The sequence below is a fragment of the Ptychodera flava genome, chromosome 1 (genome assembly GCF_041260155.1).
Source record: "Ptychodera flava strain L36383 chromosome 1, AS_Pfla_20210202, whole genome shotgun sequence".
NCBI classification, from domain to species: Eukaryota; Metazoa; Hemichordata; class Enteropneusta; family Ptychoderidae; genus Ptychodera; species Ptychodera flava.
This window is the reverse complement of record NC_091928.1, coordinates 31,153,172-31,179,721: the sequence shown is the minus strand read 5'-3', so window position 1 is coordinate 31,179,721 and position 26,550 is coordinate 31,153,172. Positions and strand designations below refer to the sequence as shown.

Sequence of the window (26,550 nt, the reverse complement as noted above, 5' to 3'; positions counted from 1 at the left end):
TCCTAAAAGTAGGACTTCATCAGGTTGAAGATGTCTACAAGGGAGAATACAGACAAATACAGAACAGTGTAAGGATAGTGTTGATCCTAATTAAATGCTAAACGGACTTTATAGGCTGAGTAAATTTGAAAGTTACAAAGGATATAGAATATGACAATTCTTACCGTTTATGTGTGGCGCAGATGGAAAGTGGCGATTCAAAATTGGCGGTAATGGTTATTTATAGTGCCTGTCCGAGGGCGCTGTGAGCAATTGTTATTTAAATTGCTTTTAGCTAAGAATGTTGAGGCCGTTTGGTGATAATGTATCCAGTTTTGAAATCCAGATGGATTCTATTTTCTTGCGAAGCGTGTCATCTTGTTTATTTATTTTGATAATCCCTATTATTGAAACGTCGTGAAAGGTATGTTGATTTTCATTGAAATGAATCGCAATGGGACTGTTAGTTTTGAGTCTTATGGTTGATAGATGGTTATTGAACCTGAGGCAAAATTCTGTTTTAGTTTCTCCAACATACTGTTTATTGCATCTGTTGCATGTGATTAGATAAACAAGGTTTTTGGATTTGCAAGTAATGTTATGTTTGATGGTGTAAACGGAGTTTGTTACGTGACTTTGAAATTGCTTGGCGTTAGTGGAGTACTTGCAGATGTTGCAACTTCTGTTTGAACCGCATTTGTAGAAACCTGCCGGAAGTTTTGACTGTTGTATATCGCTATGGACCAAGAGGTCTCGTAGATTATGACTTCGTCTATGAGCTATTATTGGTGGATTTGGAATGGCAGTTTGCAGCGAGTTGATTTGTGTAAGATATCGAAGTGGGAATTGACAATTTGTTTGATGTTGGGGTGGTGTGGGTTAAACGTTGTTACTAATGGTATGCGTGACTGGTCTTGTTTTGATTTATATTGTAGTAGGCCGTCTCGGGATATTTGTTTGGCGCGATGTATTTGATCATCTACGAGATTTTCTGGATAGCCACGTTGAACGAGTGATGTTTTCAGTTCATTTAAACGAACATCCCGCCAGTCATTTTTGGAGCAGATGCGGCAGATACGCAACGCCAGGCCGTATGGAATGCCTGTTTTTGTATGTCTAGGGTGAGAAGAAGTAAATAGCAAATATTGATTGGTGTCGGTCGGCTTTTTGTAAAGGTCTGTTTCTATGTTTCCATCTTGGTCCACGTGCTGTGTAACATCAAGAAAGGGGACAGAAGTGTTAGAGACGGTCAATTTGATCCACTCAGCATCACGGAGACAACACCACGAGACTCACTCGCAAGCTGAAACGTACCAGATAAAAAGGTAGAGGTTACAGTACTGGTATAGACAGACATCATCGCGGTAAACTATCTGTTATTGATCGTTTGGAGGATATTCAGTTTTTAATGGAAAGTTCTGATTTGTTGTTTAATTTGATTTGTTAAATATTTTTTGAAAAAATGGTTGTCTTTTAATTAGCAGCGTTTCATTCCTATGAAAATTTCACAAACACGTTAACATTTGATTCCACGTGGTTCACGCGATTGTAGCATGACGTGCTGCGCTATTGTGTGTGTGTGTGTGTGAGAGAGAGATTCATTCCTAAATAAATTGAATATAAAATCAAACGTCACATATACTATATCGCACCAAGTCATTATACTGGAAGGAGTTTTACGTAGCAGCGCAGAGAAGTCATGGCATCTCTGTTAAATGATGTCTAACCTATTGAAGGCAATTCATAAGCTTAAATAAACTTGTAATGGTGATGGCACGCAATATTGAACAAAAACATAAGTAACAATTTATAAATTGACAAGCTAAGTGCAGTGCAGTTAATAGTAATATGATCGATCTCTGTCAAGCCGTTGAGCTTAATCATGTTCAATACTTGTATTTTACCGCTCGTTTTTAGACATTTGAAAAAGTACATCTTGAACTACGTAAAAGGGATATGAGCGGCGCACTGCTTCTATCATTCTTAACACCTATAGTTTCGAATATAAATTCCTCAATAGCGTTATAGAAATATACCTTCTTCAACAATTATGGCACATTCAGATCAAATGTATATCCGATCATTATGTCTAAGACGTAAGAAACATACATTTTTCGAAGCTTGCCTCCAAAAGACTGAAGAAGGGGAAGCGATGTCACCTCTGCATGTATCACATGTCTCATAGTTGATACCAGGATCTTCCTCTTTTCCACACCATGTGAGATCGGTCAGGAGACAGCCAGTAAGCGTGTCACCAAGTGTCACAAATCCGCATTTTTCTGAGTAGTCCATTGCAGCAGCTTGGACTCCTGACCATAAAAGCGTCTTTAGTGATAAGCAAAAGAGAACACAAGCAAAGATTACGCGCCCAATTGTTCGTAGGACTAGTGATCTAACAATAGTCGTGATAATATTAACAAATCTCTAGAAGTGACGATTTAAAGTTTGTGATATCTGACTCGATAAACGCCATAAAGACATTCAATGCCTTACAAAGACTAGAGTTTAAACGTTTTTCCTACAAAATAACTGTAAGGCCAGGAAGAAACAATAAATTGTTCATCGGAATCGCGTCTTCTACTTTGGCATATTTGGATTTTTTTTTTGATCGCGGCAAATTCTTACTTCCGCATTACAAATATGTTTAGTACTGCCGCTGGTGGCGCCCTACACTTTGTCGGGTTTTCGCGGGCACGGGATTTTTAATGAGACTTCCTACGTGTTTGTACGGACTTAGTTGACTGCCAACACGTTATTGTGACGTCTGAATTTGGCGAATCACGACGCAAAGTGGGTCGATTTGGTTAGGTTAGTACATGTCACATCATGAGTATTAATTTGATCGCTAACATTCGACGTGATGGCCAACAGTTAGTTCTAAAGACGCTATTCAGTGTTTGTCCTGATATTACGTTCGGCGATTTGTTCAACAAGATCGTGACAGCAGATGGACGGTGCATCCGATTGAATGAAAATTGCATCGAAAGTATAAAAATTACGGCAATGACAAAACACATGGTTTCGTCGATGTTAAAGTACGATCTGAATGATGACTATATAACTTCACTCCGATCACAGTACAGTGTTGTTAGACCATTGTGTAAACTGTGTAGAGACAGTGCAGACAGTGGTAAAGAGGTCAAAACATGGGGCCAAAGTAAAATGAAAAAACTCAGATGCTAGGTCCCACCAGGACAATATTAAAGGACAATACTAAATTGTTGGATTTCAGTGATTTGTTGTACATTTCAGTTTTATTCTTAGAGAATGTTGAAATATTCAGAATATGTTGTGCAAACACTAACTGTGAATGTAATGGCCTATGTTATTGTTGGGAAATATAGTCTTGAATTCAGTTACCAGTATCAGTGTTTCTTGTCTGAGATATTTCTGGTAAAAAGGGAAACAATTATCTTGCCTTTTCTGCATCTGTGCAAAAATGCCAGAGAACCGCGTTTACCTTCGGCCTAAAAAAAAAAAAAAAAAAAAAAAAATTCGCTCGCCGCTCCTGGAACTTGGTCCAAAAAATCCGATGAACAAGATTTTTTTTTCTCTGGCCTAAATGTTATCTGTTTATCAAACTGCCAAGTTTACTTTCGTGCATGTCTTCCTACCTGTACAATATTTATAAAATATTTCCCATTATAATACCATCGTTCAGCAATTTTAAAGAAACACGGAAAAATCTCTACAGGAGTATAAATATTTATTCATATTTGTATGTATGTAAATCTTACTTTACCACTTGGTATGGTTTGTTTGGTGTCCTTAAAATAATCGGAATAGCTGAAATCAGATTTGCAGGGCCCTTTTCTCTCAAACGCTTTTGTGAACGACTTCCATATACCTTGGCATGACCTGGGGTGTGTGAAATGAAAAATGTATTAGTTGATGATCACATATAACATCTGAAAGAGCGATTTTGTACAAAAATATATTGTTTATCGATTTCAGATGACATTTTGATTGTAAGGTAATAATAGATTTAACATTCACTCTTGCAAATAAACCAGATAAGCTCTATTTAATTTATTCCTTTTTGCATAAACTAGTTGAAGTTTATGTAAATTTTTTGAAGAACATACTATATTAAGTTTGACATTCACGACACGTTGATTTTTTTTTCTCGCATCGAGACTTTGAGACAAAAAAGAAATACATTTTCCTTTGTCACCATTAATTATGAACAATTTTCTCTGTAGGGCAATATCTACCTATCTAATTATCTATCTATCTATCTATCTATCTATCTATCTATCTATCTATCTATCTATCTATCTATCTATCTATCTATCTATCTATCTCTATCTATCTATCTATCTATCTATCTATCTATCTATCTATCTATCTATCTATCTATCTATCAATCAATCAATCAATCTATCTATCTATCTATCTATCTATCTCAGGGCTCGAAATCAACGTTTCCCTGGTAGTCCACTTGACTTGGGCTAACATATTCTGAAGTTTGTAGTCCAGTGACAATAGCTAGTGGGCCATACATATTTTAGTTCAGGGGTATCATTTTTCGTTAGCAGGCCAGGCAAGAAAAGGCTATTTTCAAGATTGTGCCCATGATGTGAATCGTCTCTTCATTTGATGTGAATACTTGCACACATTTAATACCCAAGGAAACAGGTATAATGGACGATAGTGATATTCGAAGGTGTGGTGACCTATTGACAATCTGTTTCATTCTCAGAGTTGTACGCAAAGTTTGATAGTCGTCATGACACCAATACGACGTTCTCAGCACTGAGACATACTGTAGCAGGTCATTTGTCATCATTTCCTGTGCCTGTTACTCAAGTACGTTAGTTCCGATATTGAAATTATGTTGCAATGTTCCACCGCACGGCGAGTTGTCTTCGTGATTTGCATAATAAAGTCATATCATGGCCTTTCTGTGTCCAGCTGGGTTTGACTGAATTTAGCTCGTCCCAAACTGACGGACCAGAAATGGCATGCCAAATACTGACTAAATTTCAGGTCCGAGGCTTTGGTAGTCCGTGTGGGCTACCATGTCATGGATATTGGTAGCCCAGGAGAAAAGTTGGCAGTCTGTAGAGGCAGGATTACCGCTAATTTCGAGCCCTGTATCTTTTTGCCTTGACCTTGTGAAGAAAAAATCATAGTTCGAGCCAAGGACAATGGAGTCATATCTCTGTTTTCCCGCTTAATATATTTGGTTTTCAGAAAGCTGTATGCGGGCCATACTTGAATTAATAATTAGCTCTTACCCTACCTGCTACTCCCTGTTACAGTGTTGAAGGCGTCGCATCTCTGCGTGATAGTATTTTCAATATCTTTAGGGGTACCTTGTGATGACACTGTGATAGAAGTAAACTGAACAAGATAAATATTCGGGACAAAATGGCAATAGAGAGACAAACAGACAGATATAGAGATCTCGCGAGGCAGGCATGTACGCTTGGACAATGCTCTTGTCTCAGGTTCATATCTTAAAAAGAAGCGGTTGGTTTAACTTATGTATTGTTCACGCAACCCTGCGCTGAATCTTTACTCCTTGATAAATGGCCTGTTTTCTTAATCTCGTCGTTCGCATCGTCAGCGAACAAAGGTGTTCGTCAAACATGTATCGCAAGTGATTATTGGCGGCGGACTGATTTTTCATTTTGGCGCAGTTTTTTTCTTCAGAAAATATGATTAAAATGTTTAAATAAAATTGGAATTATCTGACCGGGAGAGTAAGATCTTTTGTAATGTTTCGAGTGAACGAATATCTGAACTTGAAGAGAAAAGCAGGGAAGTTTCCAGGTCTGAAGTGCGTTGGAAGATAATGGTTGGCGGAAGGGTATTTTAGATGTAGGTGTGATGAATGTTCTTTTAAATGAAATGTACCCTACAAACTTCTTAAATTGTCCTGGTGAATATTTACATAAAAAACTCAAATGTTTGTCTGTCTGTCTGTGTGTCTCTGTCTCTGTCTCTCACCACTGCAAGTTCACAGTCCCTCACACTGCATGAAAAGCCAATAATAATTACTATATTTGCGTGGACTATTGCTGTTATGTATTATATACAGTATTTTAGCTGAATAGTGCACATACAGATGAACACAGTCAATAAACCATTGCTTGTATTCAGCAAACCTGTATTCATGTGGATTCGTGTGAATTCACGTGTTTTATCAATATACCTACATTCACGTGCGTGTGTAAAACTATGGGAGAAAGCGCCCTCAGATCCGTGTATTTTTTTACGTATCACGCCCCTGTCCGATGCCCAAATATGGGCAATCGCGTGCATTTCTGAACTAAAGCGATTCTGGTTACTACGCGCGCTGCTATCCGCAAGCGTTCAATTTGTACACAAAGCCAGCGCGAGATTATGAAAACGTCTGCTCGCTCAGTGGCGAGTGGCGACAATGGAGCCGTGCCGGTGACATCGGCTTATATTTCCGAATTCTAATGAAATCCTGTGTATACTTAATGCATGCCTGTTCAGTATATTTAAACAATAGCACACGCCAGCAAGGGCAAGATCACGATTTGTTGCCCGCCCAAGGGATGGTGCTCATGACGGTAATATTGATGATGCCCGATGATGCTGGCGTGAGTTGTTAATTTCATTACACCGAACAAACACTTTTGTTTTCGAAACTCTGCTTCGAATGCAGTAAAGTGTCTATCGACACTGATATCGGACCAACAGACAGACAGACAGACAGACAGACAGACAGACATCGCTGCGACATATGCTCACGTGAGCAAAAAATTGACACAAATGGCGAAGAATGTTTGATATAAACGCATTTTTATCTCCTAAACAATGTTGAATATTATGTAAACTACATTTTTATCATTCCATAAGGTACATGATAAAACCTTTACGGCCCTGATACGGCTTTTGCGGCCCTTGATCGTACGGCGTACAGGCCGTCGCACGCTCGGGCACTTCCGCCGTACGACCTCGGGTCGCAAAAGCCATATCAGCCTGAGGGCTGTAAAGATTATTATTCTATGATACAGTAAACAGATAGGTAAAGAGCTCCATCGACTTTGCGGAGCAATATTACAGTAACGATGTGAGCATATCACGTATGCTTGGTATGTGTTACTCAAGTTTCTTGAGTTTGCACGATCGTAACATTTATCTCCATTTACATCAACGATTACCAACATTCCTTTCGCATTTCTCTTTAATCATCATCAACACATCCTTCAGTAAACATTTTAATAAATTTAATGAGGATTGTGAAAATAAATAAATAGGAAGATATGCTTCGAAAAATAGAATTCCATCCGAATTTCAAAGTTTGAAACATTATCCCCAAACAGTCTCAACCTTTTCAGCTTATTGTGCTCACAGCGCCCTCAAACCAGTACCATATAAATAACAATTTGCAAATATTTTCAAACGCAGCTTTTCATCTGCCCCCACACATAAATGGTAAAATTGTAAATTCTGAGTAACATAAATAAGTGAAGTTTTCGACTGCACCAAAATCAAAAAGAATAATGAACATATATTACGTTACATTAGACTAAACAGAAAATTGAAATTGGTACAACTCGGTTTCTTTTGCTATTCCAAGTAATAATTAATTAATTAATAATTAATTAATAATCCTTTATTCCTGTATTCCATCTTCACCTCCTCTATATTTAGAAAATCTCCAATATCCCCGGAGACCTCTGCAATTAAGTATCTATACTGGGGGCTCCAGGCACGAATATTGCTCTTAAAGCTCCAATAAAAGTTTAAATTTATGAACCATGACCCAAAGCCCTAAATCGACCGTTCATATGTACTCACCAAACGACAAAATGTCGTCTCGTGATTTAGAATTTCAATAAAATCATCAACGTGCTGACATAGTATGATTTTAGTCAGGTGGCTTAGCAACAAAAAACAGCAAGATCGTTACATGAATGACAAAAGTGCAAGATTTGCTACGGAGGTTCACATATATATGTAGATCAAAATTAGCTATTGCTCCGAAAATTTGGGCCACCGGAAAGGCTCGATGACGTCATAAATTCAAAATGGCCGCCATTATACTGCTTAAAAATGGTAAAATACGGTTTATTCCGCCAGTTTTCCATATTTTTTTGAATAAAATGACACAAACATTCTCAATTATAACTAACACATTGAATTGATGCAAATTAATTATAATGATGACGTCATAAAGCCAAAATGGCCGACCAAATTTAAAATATCCGCCGTAATATTGTCTAAAAAATGTTAAATCACTGTTAATTAAGTCTGTTTTCAGCTCTTTATCACCTGAACTGAAATTAACACCCCAAATTACAGACAAAACATTTAATTAATGCAAGTTAATTATTAAGATTACGTCATAAAACCAAATTGGTAACCAAAAGCTACAAAATGGACGATTATGAAGTTTACTATGCTTGGTACAATAGCCCATTTACGTGACAAAATGATAGTATGAAAGTAATGTACAATTGGTATTAATTTTCCATAAACTCACGATAAAAGATAAATGTATCAAAACTCAGCCGATTAGTTCAACATAGGTAACACACTTTTATGAGATTTTTGATTATTAAACAATGGTCTGAGTTTGAAAAATCGAATCGATATAAAGGAAATGAAGGCAACTTCATACACTGGTTCTACCTTTGCTTGTGATACGGTATAGTGAGTAGATCAATGTGGTTTCGTGATAAGGGAAAGATTGTGAGAAACCAGTGAATTGATAGTGCTTTGACCCTCGTAATGTGATCGTGACCCAGAAAAAAGGTTTTATGTTGATGATTCTTCCTAAGGTTTTATGTTGATGATTCCTCCTAGTGGCATTTCGGGCCAAAGTGGGTCCCTTCTTCAGTCTCTTCAATGGTTGTGTATCCCCGCATGCTCAGTTTAATGGTAGCCATTGTTCATCAAAAATAGATGCTAAGATCATTATGTTGTGGTCTGATTGTTGCGTGAATTTTTTCTCTGACCGTGCTTTTGTACTCTCCATGTGTTTGAATTTTGCTTGAAGGAGGATATCTTGTATGTTTTTCTTCCTTTTTAAAATTATTATAGGTTTTCTGGAAAAACGATGGCCAGCGTTTAATCGCCCTTCATTATTTTCCAGTTTCTTATCACATTGTTTGATTAGGCTGGTTTTGATGAGGTTGTGCTGACAAGTATTTTGTTACATCATTACTCTCATTTTTGTTGATGAACTTACTTTTGTTGATGAAGGATGGCTGACGTTTTGTTACATTAACTTCTTTTTGATACAAGCTATGTCTTAAATCTCGTTGTTGAATGTTTTGTGTTGAGAAATTGACATTTTTTATGAAGTCCATAATGTTGTTGCATGTACGAACATATCTGAGTAATTCACCTTCAATGAAGCATTTGAAGGGTGGTGGAAGATAAATATCGTCAGATGTTTTGTGTGGGTTTTAAAATCGAGCCATCTCTCTCGATTGCGTCTCTGATATTTGAAGGCCACAAGGTCAAGGTATGAGATTTTGTCGATAGAATGTTCAATTATGAATTCCCAAGTTGAACATAGGGTACAGGGTGTTGCATTCCTCGTCAAATATTCTGAATGTTAGAAGTTGATGTTCTATTCCTTTGTAAATCATGAAAATGTCACCTTTTAAATTTCCATACGAATATTTGACCGGATTTAGGATTTAATGTAACTTTCTCCGTTTCATGGTATGTGATATCAGCTATTTCTATTGAGCCCATGCTGCATCCATAAATTTGTTTGTATTTTTCTCAGTTGAATTAAAATATGCTGCGTTTCAGAATAATCGACAGTAAGGCTTTCATGTACGCTGTTAGTGGGTGTTTGTATCATAACTTGACTGGTATTGTTTCAGGGTCAAACGCTACGATCGCTGCATTTATGGCTTCATTTTTGACATGTTTTTTAACTACATTGATACCACATCTAATGTTACCAGAATAGAGTTTGCTTGTTTTTTATTGATTCTAACTAGTTAATGAAGTTTTTTGTGTCCCTGGCATATGTAAGTCGTCTTTGGACGATTGGTTTTATGACAAAGTCTAGAAATTCCGGTTTTTGGTTTATTAGGCTCGACGTTGGGTGATGATTGTTCCTTCTGCTTTGGTTTTGTGTATTTTTGGCAGGAGAGACCATCGTGGTGTACAAATTATTCTTCTTATGGGAATAGGGAAACTGTAAATCACCTCGTCAATGATCTTCTTGTCGCAGATAAATTATTTGATATACAATACCCACCGTATAGTTACTTATATTAGAACAGATGTCTGATTGACTGATTGTTTTGTTTATCGCACAATCATATTATACGAATAAATTTGTTGATATCTCATACGACAATTGTTCTGTATAAGCACTTCGGAGTGGGAATAAATTTCCAGCCTTTGCTTAATGCTTTGATTGCAACATTTGTTTAGGTTTTATTTGTAAGATTGTTGATGAATCTGAGAATCTTTCTGAGTTCTTGTCTTTGTTTAACCTTCCAGTTCTGTTTATGTTCTTCCTGGTGTTTTTTTATGAGTTCGGTTTCCAAACAGCAAAACGAGACCAAAAACGAAAGGCAAAGACACTTTTCATAAAATTCACGAAAGCTGCAAAAAAGTAAGTAAGCTAGCTTCAAAAAGCAAAAAAAGTCTTCTCTTTGTTCATGAAACCCTGACCAAACGGTCGTTTTAGGCAGCACATCCTCCAAAAAGAGAACTAACTGTAGCACAAAACTATGTGTATGTCATGACACACCGAGACATGAAAAACCCAGAAAATTCAACAAACGAAAAAGGCTTCTGAAACAAAGGAAGCAAAAGACCAAAATCACAAACATAAAACCTTTTTTCAGGGACCAAGATCACATGACGAGGGTCAAGGCATGATTTATCAACCGGTTTCTCGCCATGGTTTTCGTTATCATGAAATCACACTACTATTGATCTACTCACTATATAGTAATACTTTCAAAAGGTAGAACCGATAGGTAAAGTTGCCATCATTTCCTTTATATTGATTCAGTTTTTCAGACAGAGGCCATTTTTAAATAATTTCATAATTTAAGTTGAGCTTACTGGCTACGTTTTAGTACATTTATCATTTATTTTGAGTTTATGGATCATCAAGACAAATTGTACATTACCTTAAAACTATCATTTTGCCACGTAAATGGGCTATTGTATTAAGCACAGTGAGCTTCATAATAGGCCATTGTGTAACTTTCGGTTGCCATTTTGGTTTATGACCTCATCACAATAATTGATTTGCATCAATCATATGTTTTTTCTGTACTTTGGAGTGTTAATTTCAGTTCAGGGACTAAAATGCTGGAAACAGGCTTAATTAACAGTATTTGAATATTATCAGACAATATTATTGGGGATATTTTGAATTTGGTCGGCCATTTTAGCTTTATGACGTCATCAAAATAATTGCTTTGCATTAATTGTATGTTGTATTTGTTATTTGAGATGCTTGTGTCAGTTTATTCAAGAAAACCTTGAAAACTGCCTGAATTAGACGTATTTTACCACTTTGAAGGGTTACAATGACGGCCATTTGGAATTTATGACGTCATCGAGCATTTTCGGTGGCCCAAATTTTTGGAGCAATAGCTAATTTTGATCTACATATATATGCGAACATCTGTAGCAAATTTGACACTTTTGTCATCCGTGTAACGATATTTTTGTTAAGCCACCTGACTATTTAGAGTGTAAAGGTAAGAACATATAGATCGCCTTACACCAAATAACGTAACGATTGATAGATTTACGACCCACATATCGCAAAACATACCGTCACGTAGCGTGGTTGTGATATAGCTATTGTCGGATACGTACACTCTGTGGCGTGGAACGTCAGGCAGTAGAGACGGCAACTGGTACACAAATATACTCTGAGTCGAAGCACTTTATTCACCTGAGTAACATAAGTTACACAGTAAAACTTCTATGTCTCACACTAGTCTAATAATAGGCGTCGGTCACGGTCAGTGTCGTCATCGGGCGTCGCAACAGGTTCCCAACAGCTTCTACTTCAAACAGACTGGGCTTCTCACTAAAGTCGGTATAGCACGTCAAAGTCTCAGAGCGTCTACATCTCTGTACAGGAATGCGTCAAGACATGAAATAAAGTGAAGTGTCTCTCTGTCTGGAAAGTATACAACTTAAATCGTCTCTAAATCCGCAAATTGTCACGCCTTTGGTATGCATCTATAATAAACTAAAAGAAAGTCGGTAGAAGTGGAAGACAGGAAGGTCGCTCCCATCAGTACATCTGTCAACATATCGCAGGAGGTCCAGCTTAAGTGTCCGGTCGGTGTTAATGACGTAAGCTGTTGTCAAAACAATACGTTCACTAAGAGCGGATGAACGGTTACATCAAAAAGTCTCGAAGATAAACAAGGTAATCGTTCTCACGATGCCCCACGTGCAAAAGGGGTTGCTATAGGTCACAGTCATTGTTATTGTCAGTGGCTACGTCACAGTACGGTAAAGTATAGGCCGGTGCCGGGCTCAATGACGTCATCCAAATAGATTCCAAAGATATCCATATATACGTTTCATGGCGGCTATGGTTTTGCAATGACGCCGACAGATTCACGTTCTCGACAAAGTTCAACTTCAATGTTTTTGACGTTACTCGTTACTTATTACAACATAGATGACATTATAATGGGGGTGTAATTATTTTACTACAAGAGAATGAAATATTAGATTTTATGTGGTCAATAAGCTACAACTATTGTACTGTGTGCTTTGCATTTTGTTTGTTTGTTTTTTATGTAAGCCGTCCTGTGTCTTGGGCTGCTATATGATTGATGATCCTACTAAAACGAGTGACAATACGTTCGTTCGACATCCTGAATGTAAAGGTGTGATCAGTAGGAGGATAAGGCTGCCACTGAAGCTTCTGTTGTATTTGTGGTAGATTCGTGAAAGGTGGCTTAAATAGAACAAAAATTGATCAGAATTCAATCACACGTTCGAAAGTCTTTCATTCCTTTCATTTCAAATAGACAAAGATCCCTTACTATAAATCATTATGGCCATTTCATCGACATACTTGCATCTTTGAAACTCCCATTTAATATTGAAAATGCGCGGGCACACAACTATTTAAATAGACACGGTGGCACGTACTAATATTGCATTCTCAGAACCGTAAATGACAGCTTTTAAGCCGCGCAAGCGCGAGATCTGCATTTTTATTTAAGATGGATGTAATACAAAATGAATTACTGTGGTACTACTCTGCACTCTGTTAGATAAAATGGTGTTACAAACGCGCTGGACTCAAGCGATGGCTTGCCTTTGTGTCTGAAACAATATTTTACAACCCGTCGACATAGTGTAAATGCGTTGTCAAGCTGTAGTGTCATTAAAATACCAGATGAAGACTTGCCTGTTTGCGACATTTACCACAACATGATAAATACCTCACACACCTGTAAAATGACCGCAATAAGTCACACAGGGAAGAGATGCACCCAGGACCAAGACGATAATGAAATGGACAAAGGCCGTAGATTTCATCATGGTAGTGATCTTGATATATCGAGAACTAGGCAAAATTACAAATGAAGAATGTCCCAGGGTATAGACGTTAAATTGGGAGTTTCAGCAATGAATTATTGTGCCATGTTTGCAGAGTGAGGGCAAATATCGGACGGAGGGGTAACAGGTCAGCGTATTCCAAAGAAATGGCAACGAATTCTAAACAAGTTAAACAGCGACAACGATAAAAGTATGCAAAGTCAACGTTATCGAATGCCGAATCCCTGTTTATATTTTCTAGTGGTCAGTATAGTGACAATGAAGATAGATGGAGTCTTTATCACAGCCCGGGTTTTAAAAGGACATTCCTGTTAAAGTGTGAGACGCATAAAGGTCAATCATTATGACAACTGAAAACTGCGAACATTAAAACAGACGGCTTCAAGAATGAAATAGTATCCCTGGCATTCAAATGTGTTCGCAGGATTTTTGACGTGATCCATGTCCAGATAAAGCTGGTCACATCAGCAGTAACCAAAACAACCTTCAAGTGTTTCTAAACCAAGGCCAATAAACCGTAAGTGGACAATACAGGTTAGTCTTTTTATGGGATTGCAACATACACCTAGACGTGCACACTAATATGCTCGCACACTAATTCTAGAAATGTGATGAACACATCACTGAACTCAGATTGTCACTTGGGCAATTTTGAAGAAAATGTCCGCCATAGGTAGAGAATATAGTATTTTTCTGACGGATTTTGCATCGCCACATAAATACTGATTCGGGTTTAACATGTATGTCGTGATTTTCATCATTGTTACCTTTTTAAAGTTTCGAATTTCTCCCTGATCAAGTAAAACGATTTCAATTTAATATACTTGTTAGCGTAGTAAAATCACAGTAACAATATAGTGTTGAGATGCGCTCAGAGATGTTAACAATTCCAATCAAGTAATCAAGGGGCAGTCCACCGAAACTTAACAGTTTATCCGAGCAGCAACGGACGTAAATGACTAACTATTACGTCTGGCATCAACATATTTAAGGCATATTTCGCATCGCTAAATGCTTTCACGTAAATACTTTGATTCCCGAGTTAAGAATTTATAATTTACGCCCCCCGTTGCTGCTCGGAAAAGGTGTTGGCATAGTGTGTACTTTCCAAAAGACTATGAGTCAAAACAGGTAACGTGACTATAATAAACATCTTGAAAGAGTTTGACAGCATTCAACTGCAAAGCGATTATTTTTTTTATAAATATGCTGCTCTTGTGTTGAAAAATATTAACTATTAAAACTTTTCTACGTCAGCAGTGAACTGTTTGAATACATGTTTGCATTGTGTAAAGTGCTGGAAACATTGCGTGACTATTCAAGGAATCAGAGTAACCTAGGCTTTTCTTGTCGACGTGATTTAACAAATCAGATAGTCATTATCACAGCTCTGATTGGAATTCGTTTTTATTTAAAGAAACAATAGACTTTTTTGTGATACTGTATTGTGCATATAAATTTATTTCAGCACTTCACTTTACTGTGAGATAATTATGTGCAGACAAATGTACAATATCGAATGAAAATCATAGAGTGTTTATAAAGCTTAATTGCTCCGATTACAGCACACTAGTGATTCAGAACCTCTCTAGGTGTGCAGGGAATGTGAAACATGAGCCAAGTATCATTTGCCGCCGACTGGCACATTCGGTTAATTAAAAAAAATCATCATAAAACATGTTTTGAAGACTGTACACTGATTTATATATTTTCGAGCTTGATCCCAAACTTTGGAGGGGAAATATAGCTGTTCGTAACTACCCCCTGGCGTATGTGGAAAATATGCCCTCCTGTACTGAATTATAATGCCAACGCTCCTCAATGTATATATAGTTTTGAAGACATTCCCACTGAAAGCTCCTGAATACATTTCATTTGTGCAACACTTGATCTATCATCGGGCCAGAGTGCAAACGTTCAGTGGACGATTGTCATATACATCCATGATCAGGTCTAAGCTACCAACCTTTGAACATTGCTCGCCTCTATGTTAGGAGCTTAATCTTCCTCAAGTTCTATTCACACGCCTTACCCTTCCCTCTACCTATGTAAAGTTTCCGGTGCCCACTGCCAGAAATTTTGTCCCCACCCACTGTAAAACTGAAACTTCTTCCAATTAAGTTTTCGGTACCCACTGCCAGAAATTTTCTCTCCAGCCAATGTAAAACTGATATTTATTCCACGCCCACCTTTATAAATTCACTTTTTCTAGTCGCCCGCTGAAAATCTGCTAACGAACACAATTTTGCATGAAGAACTTCGTCAGCTGCGCATCGTATGATGCCGAGGTGATCAATAACGTCAGGTAGAGTCCACAGCAGGTTACCATATATAATGTGTATGGTGGCCATATTTTGGCAACGACGGGGCAAACTTCACTTTCTTGACAATATATTCCGCCCATGTTGTCGATGATACTTATTAGGACATAGATAATTTAAATTTATAGTGGTTGAGTTTCTTTACCAAAAGATAATAAAAGCTTTTCTCTTAAGTAGCTGCAAAGCTACTGCCGTACGGTTTACTTTGTATTTTGATTTGTTTAGCAAGTCATTATGGATCCTGAGCTACGATACGAGCGATAATTCCACACAACGAGAGTGACGGAAGCGTTCGCTCTATACCTTGAATATATAGGTGTGGTTCTTGGTAAACAAAACAACTTGTTGAGGTTTCAGTGGTAGAAAGTTGATCACTTTGTCATTTCTCCTGCAGAATCGCTTGACAACAAGGAGCTACAGGACGCTGAAAAACTACATGTAAAGACTTTTCCTTCTGTCTGAAAAGTTAGTAAAGTAATTAGCAGAAGAATAAAAAGACTGGCACTGAAGATTCTGCACAGTGGTATTTGTAATAGATTTGCGACTACGGCTTACATATAACAAATATTGAATAACTACACTGTTACGTGTGGCAGATTGGTGAATTTGGCCAAATCAAAGTCCATCCACTCACACTGTTGCTTAATGGAACAAAATAGAATTCAAGCACACTTATTACACCTTCGATCATCATTATATCCTACTAGCTTAGATAGACCAAGATCCCTGACCAAATATTTTTATGACCATTTCATCGATATACTTGTATCAGGTAAACTCCTATTTAAGGTAGTGTGTGCCTTGATGATAAAAGACTTAAACTTTTGCTTAAACTTTCCTCACAGTACTCTTACAAAAGCACAAATAAAATCAGGCGTCACCGTGCAAAGTTAGGAACTAGAGAAACAACTTACAGCAGTTCAAAATGCCCCTACTCTATCACGGAAAATAATTCGATTTTCGGAAAACTAGGATTGTGAAAATCTTTCTTACACCAAGAGTTTTAAAATGAGCCGCCACAAGTGGTAGATCAGAAAAGAAATGTAAAAATTTGAAAGACCGAAAATCCGCCCTCGGCCCATTTTACCTTAACGGTAGGGAACATGCGATTACACAACATTTTAAAAAGTCATGGTGTTATTTAAAAACATTGCAATGAAAGGAGCCCTAGCAATTGACGATGCAGGCATCATGTTGAAATAGACCATGTTCTGAACCGCGAGAGACATTCCGAGATATCGCGAGAATATGTGGTTCGCAGGGGACGTGTTCTCGCAACACAGGACAAACTGCGTAAAACAGGACAAGTCGCTAATTACGTTAACACTGCATAAAATATATGAAGTTGCAATCTTTGCTCAGTTCTGCACTTTTTCTAGTTTCATACAAAGTTTGACTTGTATTACTAAGCTGGCATCCTGTTTCTACGGACATGTATTAAAGTGTCGCGAGATCTCGCAATCAGCGGAACATTATCTATTGCAATAGTATTGCATTTGCATTAAAGGGATATTAGCTGTAACTTTTGACTAATTTTTCACTACTCTGTTTCAATGTATCAACTACAGAATTTTACTATAATCCGATCATCACGACCAATGCCCGGTGTCAGGCTCGCCAACACAACCTGTGTATGTGAAACGACCATTGTTATTGTTGATAAGTGTATTCTAGTCCTGACCTGAATACAAAATTTAAACAATAACAATGCAGATTAAACTCATATAGGGTATATTTATGAGCTAAATATCAGCAATTTCTCCATGGTTCAGGGATTCAAACCAGAAACTGCAGATGATACACAGAACATACAAAATAAAAAAAATGACCGAAGTTACAGCTAATGGATATTTAATAAGGAATATAACACGATTCTTTAGATAAAGTAGAGTTACAAACGCCTAGCCTCTGCAATACTGTTTAAGACAATTCAGCGATGCATTGTCCTCGTGTCTGAAAACAAATTTAACACAAGCCAAAAGCCTACAAGGTTACCTGCTGACATTATGTAAGTGCGTTGTCAAGCTGCAGCACCATTAAAATGAAATACCAGATAAAAACTTGCCTTTTTGCGACATTTACCACTTAGAACAGGAATATATACCTCACATACCTGTGAAATGACTACAATAAGTCACATAGGGAAGAGATGCACCAAGGGCCAAAACGATCATAAAATGGATAGAAGCCGCAGATTCCATGATGGTGATCTTGGTATATCGGGAACTAGGCAAAATCACAAATGAAGAATGACCCGGCGTACAGACGTTAAATGGGGAGTTTCAAGAATAAATTATTGTGTCGTGTTTACAGAGTGAGTGCAAAGATCGGACGAAAAGGTTACAGGTCAGCGTATCCTGAAGAAATGGCAACGAATTCTGAATAAGATCAACAGCGACAACAATAAAAATATGAAAAGTGAACATTAAGGACTGCTGGATCCCTGTTTCAATTTTGATTAATGTACTTTTCATGGTTTAATTTTTTTTCCCATGGTCAATAATCACCGTAAATATGAATACTTTCTGTATATTTGTGAAACAAATATTGTTTACGCTACAGCAAAAATATGCGGTTAGTGACAATGATGATAGATGGACTACTTATCACAGCGCGGGTTTTAGTAAGGATATTCCTGTTAAAGTGTTGAACATCAATAGGTCAATGACAAATTAAGAATGCACACATTAAAACAGATGGCTTAAAGAATGAAATAGTATCCCCAATATTTTAATGTGTTTGCAGGAGTTTGTCTCAGATCCCTGTCCAGATAAAGCTGTTCACATACACAGTAACCAAAACAAACTTCAAGCGTTTCGAAACTAAGGCCAATATATCATTCGGACAACACAGGTTAATGTTTTTTATCGGATTAGAATTCGCAATACACAATAACTATTCACCTAGCAAAGTCGTTGAAACCACTCAGCTACATTTACAACTCTATGAAGAGATGGCTCAATAACCGTATTGTTGGAATTTTGACGTTGGCAACAGCTGCAGTGCAACATACACACAGACGTGCATGCTAGCGTGTTCGCACATAAACTCTAGCATTGTGATGAACACATCACTAAACTTAGATTGTCACCGGGACAATTCTGACAAAATTGTCCACCAAGGGCCGGAAATATGGACTTTTTCTGACCGATTTGGGACTCGCCAGAGAAATACCTATGCGGGATACATGTCTTGATTTTTATGATTGTTACCTTTTTAAAAGTTTCTATTTTTCCGTGATCAGGTCAACGGTTTCATTTCAATCTCCTTTTTAGCGTAGTGACGTGACATCAATCTATTCCAGCAATCGTTATCATTCAAGGCAAGACAATCACCAGGTCCCCGAAACAACAAATAAAACAACAACAAAAACAACAACAAAAAAACAACACACTGAAAAAAATCCAATAGAACACTAGTTCAGTGATGGCACCAGGTGTCTGCAATGGCTAATCGTGCCCTACTGCCATGCTAGACACGTAAAACCGGAGTGTTATGATGGGCTTCGAGAGGTTATAAATTCGTACAAGTCATCATGAAGGGGTGGTTCACCGAAACTTTGGAGTCTATCCAAGCAGCAACGGGGTTATAAATAATCAGTTATCAACTCAGACATCAAAGTATTCAAATTAGTTTAGCAAAGTCAAATACTTAGAGCTTACGCCCCCGTTGTTGCTCGGAAAAGGGTTTGCATAGTGTTCACTTTCAAACAAATGACTATGAGTCCATTTAACGTGTAACGTGACTTATAAGCAGCTTGAAAGAGTTTGACAGCGTTCAACGGCAAAGTAATAATATCTGTCTTTCAAATATGCTGCCCCTCTATTGAAAATCATTTCTCATTTTCAACATGATCGGGAGCAGTTTACTGTTTGAATGTATTTTTGCATCGTGTAAAGTGCTTTAAAAGTTGCGGGATTTTACAAGGAGCCACCATAACCTTTAATTGTGGCGTGGAGTATTGCTTGGAGACTTTTAAGAGAAATCAGACAATCATTATCAGACCCCTGATCGTATTTTTGTGATGATGATTGATATGCGCATTTCAATTTATTTCTACTCCTATTGTTACTGAGAGATCATCATGTGCAGAGAAATGTACAATATAGAATGAAATCATACATTTTTTGTTAATGTTTATTATGCCCATCAAAGTACGAGAGTAAGCCTTTCTAGGTGTGCAGTGAACGTGAAACATGCGTCAAAGTATCAGGTGCAGCCGACGGGTAAATGCGGTCGACTTTACAAAATAATCACAAAACATGATTGGAGGTGCGGCACAATAATTTTACATATTTTCGAGCTTAAAATTTTGAGGGAAAGTGTCGTTGTTTGTAACTGCCCCCTGCATTTGCGGAAAATATGCCCTCCACTAGTACTGAATCATTATGCCTACTGTCCCCTACAGTTAAAGCTCCCATTGCCCTCCCACCACAACTAAAAGCTCTCTTTTGCCTGTTAGATGCACATATCTCCACATGTACATTTCATATATGCAATTATAATACGCCACATGCTCACTCCCTGAAGCGATTTGCCAGAAAACGTCACATGATGAGAAAGTAGATACGTCTAGTCCCGACTGAATCGATAAAAGTGACGTCAGAGGGCATTTTTGAAAAACTATTTTCCTACGGAAACAGTTTTTGACCAAATTTGGAAAAGTGCCCAGTCACGTGACTGTTGTGTCGTGTGCAGCTTTGAAACAAAGGCGGGTGACTAGAACGTCATGTGCGCCGGGGATGAGCAACGAGGCCTCTCTCTGAAAAATCAAGATTTTCCACCAGATTTTCCATTTCAACAGCGTAGGATCTTAAACAGCTCACAGACGAGAATGCTTGAAATGCAGCCATATTTGTTGCTAGGTATGAGTATTTTTTTGAAAGCAAGTGGTATTACTCTTACCGCTGTGCAGAAATCGCCACGTAAACTTGTCACAATGGATTGTTGTGGTGCATATTATCAAAACATATTAAAACCATAACATATTACAACACAGGCGTGGTTTGCAACACCTTTAATCTGGTCTTTATTCGGGCTATTGCGCACGTTAATTAGCCTTCGCGGCTATGTGTTACAAGAAATGTCGCACTCGTATTTGGGGGAATTACGAGTTGAGGTACCAGTCTGGATCGTAATGCTTTCAGTAACTGAAGCTGACACACCAAGACGTAGATTGTAACACAACCGTATACTTTATTACAAGATGGCGACCGTATCGTTCACCGTCTCAGCTCTGATCTGAAGTCATCTAGTCTAAGTTCTCTACAAAGTTTAATACGTCTCTAAATCTTACATAGTTACAATGGTTATCACGTGGTAATTTTCCCGCCAGTTTTTGATTGTTTCTTAACATAAAATAAAATAAGATCAAACCATGGAATATATTCCGTTCTCGATTGTTCTCATTGAAATCTTAACCTTAACACATCTTAACACTATCTCTTATCTGCTTCTTGTACGATCTGAGTCAATGGACTTCACCTAGCCTTGACCACGTGAGGGAAGCTTCCTGTATAAAATCTCTACAGGGAAGGGCGTTACAGAAACACATCACTATACACCTCGGCCTACAGCCTCGGGGAATGGCGATGTGTTTCTTGTAACACATGACCCCTCTGGGTAATGAACGGGCGCTATAGCCCTCATGATCAGGTAATGGGCGTTTACCATTGATCTATCAACCAGTGTGCGATTGTTCAGTGCACGATTGTAATATACACCCGTGATAAGTGTAAAGCTACTGGACTGTTATACACATCATTTCAACCTTTAGATATTTCTCCCCTCTAAGTTAGGTGCTTAGTCTTCCTAACGTTCTATTAACACACTTTCCCCCTCCCTCTACCTATGTAAAGTTTTCGGTACCCACTGCCAGAAATTTTCTGGCGCTTAATCTTCCTAAAGTTCTATTAACAAACTTTCCCCTCCCTCTACCTATGTAAAGTTTTCGGTACCCACTGCCAGAAATTCTCTGGCGCTTAATCTTCCTAAAGTTCTATTAACAAACTTTCCCCTCCCTCTACCTGTGTAGATTTTCCGGTATCCACTGCCAGTAATTTTTTCTCTGCCTTCTGTAAAACTTAAATTTATTCCACGACTATTTTTAAAAATAGAATTTTTCTTCTTGCCCGCTGAAAATCTGCGCACGAACGCAATTTTCTCTAACAGCTCTGTTAGCAGCTCATGGTGTGATGCCGAGGTAAATTACGTTAGTCAGATAGAATCCACAGGTTACCATGTATAACGTGCATGGCGGCCATGGTTTGGCAACGACGCCTAGAGCTTCATGTTCTCTACTGTATTTTCCTCTCATGTTTTCAACGTTCCTCAATGCAGCATAGATAATTTACATCCACAGTGGTTGAGTTCTTTTACCAAAGTAGTGAAAGCTTGGCTCTTTAATTGGCGCAAAGCTGTACCATACTGAATTATTTTGTTTGCTTTGCATTCTTGATTTGTTTAGCAAGTCCTGTAATCCTTAGCTGCAGTACGAGCGATAATGCCTCAAAACCACGAGTGACGAAGCGTTCGGTTTATACCTTGGATATAAAGAAGTAGTTTTATATGGGTAAACAAAACAAGTTGCAGAGGTTTCAGTGATGGAACATTGGTCGCTTTGTTATTTCTCCTGCAGAATCGCTGAACAACAAGGAGCTACAGGGCGCCGAAACACTACAGTTAACTGAAGGAGTTTTTCTTTCGACTGAAAAAATCGTACACGTAATCAGTAGGAAAACGAGGCTGCCACTGATGTTTCTGTGGTACTTGTAGTAGGTTGGTGACTACGGCTTACACAGAACAAAAATTGAAAAAAAGCACATTTATGTGTGGTTGATTGGCGAATTTGGCTTAAAATATAACAAAATAGACTTCATGCACACTTGTTCAATCATTTATATCCTACTAGCATAGATAGGCCCCAATCCCTGACCAAATATTGTTGCGGCAGAGGAGTTTCTGAACGATAACCAGATATCAAGACAATGCCTGAAATAAACCACATCTTTACATTTTGTGAAATGTTACAAAGAAGAGAGAAATGGGATCAATGCTCTTTGGCATCACTGCCACTCTGCTGAGGCCAACCCAGACCAAAGCAAAGGCAGCCCCTATCAAAAAATCAAGTGACCCTTGACCAATTTTGCCAAACTCATAGACCTATCAAGGTATATGCCAAAAACTGACCTTCTAGTCACGATTTATCGCAGTTTGTGTGTTTTTCACGACCTTTGGCTATAGCTTAGTTTTTGAAATTTGTTCTAACATTCGTGACCCTATTCAGCATGTTACCCTGTCGTCGGAAAGGACACGCTATCCAGCAAAAAACAAACAAGGTCACCGATGTAGGTTTACAGTAAGTTAGGCCTTGTTTGCGAGGCAACGGTTCGGCCAAATTTGATGCCTAACTTTTTCATGAGAATCAAAAAGTGAAATTTGGTAGAGTAGTTTTTTGGCTCCCCAAAACGCGTGCCGAGTTTGTCGGAGACCGAGCTTGTTTGGATCGAGTTGGTCATTGGGTGGCTTGACTATGAGCTCTCAAAGAAAGCTTGCATAAAACCTTCGGAAAACAACGTTTTCACTCTGATTCTCTGATTCTGATTCTGCTAATTTTCTATGTCTTGTTGAAGAAGTTTATATAGAAATCCCTACACGATGAAGCTTATCGGCGCCAATGATGCAGTGCTGTGTCAATCCACTGGGGTATAGGTTACACATGAGCGGACACCTTTTTTTTGGTATTTTGTAATATTCCACCATGTTCATAGAGAAAAAAGATACGACTTATCATGTTAATGTCATCGAAATAGACGAGTGTTTCCCGCAACGAAAGGAAATTAGCAAGACTCTTGTGCTGAATATATGATAAAAATTCCGAAACAGGTCCTACCAATGACCATTCGTCTCGTCGTTAAAGATGTTGCATCTCTGAGTGACAATCTCTTCAATTCCTTCTGTCGTACCGCTGCTTAACGCTTTAAGGAATATTTAGGAGAACTATTAACGAAAGACTGCGTCGACAAGAGGTTGGGTAATAAGACTATTATGATCACGACGAAAAAAACAGCCAGACAGACAGACAGATAGACAGACAAGCGGATATTGTTATCATTGAAGTACTTGATATTGTCTAATGGTATCGATGCCGGTTTTGGAAACTTTACGTAGAACGTCCTAAAGTCATGCCTCGAATACGTAGATTTGGCTGAATAAACTCTTCAGTAGAACAACTCAAACAATTCACACTAACCTTTGGCAAATGACCCATTGTTGACTACCATGTAAGACAAATCGATGTGCAACGGTTATGAACATAATTTTGAAACGTTGATCGAATTTGTACATTAGCCGTATATGATGAACAACTCACTATAGTATCAATACTCACCCACACTGTAATCAAGCGCGTCTATACAAGGAAAAGACAAGTTCATGGCGATAATCGGGATTAAATAATATGGTTTGAGAGATTCCATGATGGCGCGCTGCTGACATTGGCTCATCTGAAAACCTTTCTTATCTGCTCGATGGAATTCATATTGATAAATGGAATTAACATAGTTAATCATTTACTCACCGTCAAGTGCTCATAGTAAACACCTATTGCCTGGTCATGAGGGCTATAGCGACCGTCTATTACCCCGAGGGGCCGTGTGTTACCAGAAACACATCGCTATTCCCCGAGGCCGTAGGCCAAGGGGTATAGCGATGTGTTTCTGGTAACACACGGCCACGAGGGGTAATAGACGAGCGCTATTGCCCGAATAAAGACCAGGCTATAGGTGTTTTATAACACACCACATGCTCATGTTGTATTGTTATATAGTTTTTAATGTGTTTTGATATTTTTCACCGCAACAATCCATTGTGACAAGTTTACTGGGCGATGTTTCCAAGGCGCTTTCAGTCGTACGTAGTACCACTTTCTTCAAAAAATATTCTAAGCATACCTAGCGACATCCTTAGATCACCTTAATCTTTTCCGTCTATGAGCTATTCAAGTTCTTAAGCTGTTGGAATGTTGGAAAATGTTGGAAATCTGTTTTAGAGAATGTGCCGTCACTTATCGGGACGCACACCAGGTTCTAGTCACCCACCATTGTTGCAAAGCTGCAGACGACACTACGGTCACGTGACCGGACACTTTTCCAAATTTGGTCAGAACTATTTTCCTAGGGAAATAGCTTTTCAAAAAAATACCCTCTGACGTCACTTTTGTCGATTTGGTGGGGACTAGACGTATATATTTTCTCGTCTCGTGACGTATTATGGCGAATCGCGACACGGAATGCGCATGTGGCATGTTATAATACATTTTAAGGTTCAACCATAATCTTTGACGAGCTGTTTGTAGCTATGGAAGTGCGGATAGTACAAACAAATCAGTAACAGAGCATGTGAACATGAAATCCAACATAAATGTAATAATACATCGTCAATACATTTAGTGTTGTTGTTTCAAAATGAATTGTACGTGTATCATTACGGTATGGATGAATAGCCCAATATCGATGACGGTATTAATAACGTTATGAATCAGAATTAATATAGGCCTATATCACGTCTTTTTGGGGTCAAGTGTCGTTGTAGTATATCGCAAAATTGTTCAAAATGTGCCTTTGTTGTCTGTAAAATATGTCTATCGATAGGAAAACAAATGCAGCTCTCATATAATTAGGTTACAAAGTACAAGAGACCTCAATACAGATCTAGCAAAGATGTACGGATGCACAAGGTATTACATTCGTACCCAAAACTCAGAGAGAACTGTGTTTTCTCGCTCTGCATCTGTGACAAATTCATTTCTCACAACCATTACACTAACTAATTTCTTGCCGGTTGATTGCGAGAATTCAGTTTCTCGTAGATGCAGGGCGAGAAAACGTTTATGAAGGCGATGGGTCATGGCATCTTTTGAATTTTATTGTCTCTGTTCAGTACTACTATCATATATTGTATAATTATCCTTTGCCAATTAATGCTGCAATACGTGATACTGGCCCGTATGAGACGTCTAACGCAATGAACTTTGATAAACGTCGTAAAAAACGGGACTAGCTTAAGTTTATGTCTCTTTTCAAAATATTTACTCCTCGATAGTTAGATTATTTGACCAAATTAATCCAAATCTTGAATGTCACTTGTATTCTGCATCGCATCGATTTTGTTTTAAGAGTACGCCATACAGCTGGTGACAGACCATTTTACCCTCATATAAACCTGCGACGACCCGTGTAACATGTCTGTGTCGGACTTCGAAAAAAATAATGAATAAGTAAGTAGGTAAGAAATTAGGTAAGTAAGTTAGTAGGTAAGTAAGTAAGTAAGTAAGTAAGTAAGTAAGTAAGATTAAGTAAGTAAGTAGGTAAGTAAGTAAGTAAAGAAATAAATAAATAAAATAAATAAATAAATAAATATAACGTTATGGTAAAAATAACGGGAAGAGTTTAAGTACCACTTTCTTTACCGGATTTTGGTCAAACTTGTTGAACATCGTTATGTTTGGTTTTTCTTGTAAGAGAAAAGATACTGCATTTTGTGCGGTTGATCTGAGATTGTTTTTCCCTAATTTGCGTTGTTTTTTTGCTTACTAGGGAATGTCAAATTTAAGAAGGCTTCAGACAGCTTCACAAGCGTCGAACCTGAAGAATTGACAATCATCACGTTACAGGTACATTGTTAAAAGTTTAAAAACTTAAAATTCCAGTCAATTTGCAAATACTGTTTTGTTCACCACAGT

At 38.0% G+C, this 26,550-nt stretch overlaps 1 protein-coding gene across 1 annotated transcript; it reads right to left on the bottom strand.

The window, feature by feature from the left end:
- Nucleotides 1-1,228: 1,228 nt before the first annotated feature.
- Nucleotides 1,229-18,031, bottom strand: LOC139143989 (ADP-ribosyl cyclase/cyclic ADP-ribose hydrolase-like). Its single transcript, XM_070714620.1, has 5 exons — nt 17,923-18,031; nt 5,225-5,309; nt 3,717-3,837; nt 2,089-2,304; nt 1,229-1,282 (listed from the first exon to the last, which is right to left on the bottom strand). The coding sequence occupies exons 1-5, from the start codon at nt 18,008-18,010 to the stop codon at nt 1,229-1,231; spliced, it is 564 nt and encodes a 187-aa protein (XP_070570721.1). The 5' UTR covers nt 18,011-18,031.
- Between the last annotated feature and the right edge of the window lie 8,519 nt (nt 18,032-26,550).

Bases quoted from the DNA above. Each gene is read 5' to 3' on its own strand.
- LOC139143989 (XM_070714620.1), bottom strand. From the start codon at position 18,010: ATGGAATCTGCGGCTTCTATCCATTTTATGATCGTTTTGGCCCTTGGT. The intron at 2,305-3,716 runs GTAAGATTTACA...TTATCACTAAAG, and splicing joins AAACCATACCAAGTGGTAAA to ACGCTTTTATGGTCAGGAGT. The intron at 1,283-2,088 runs GTATGTTTCTTA...GGTACGTTTCAG, and splicing joins GGAGGCAAGCTTCGAAAAAT to CTTGCGAGTGAGTCTCGTGG.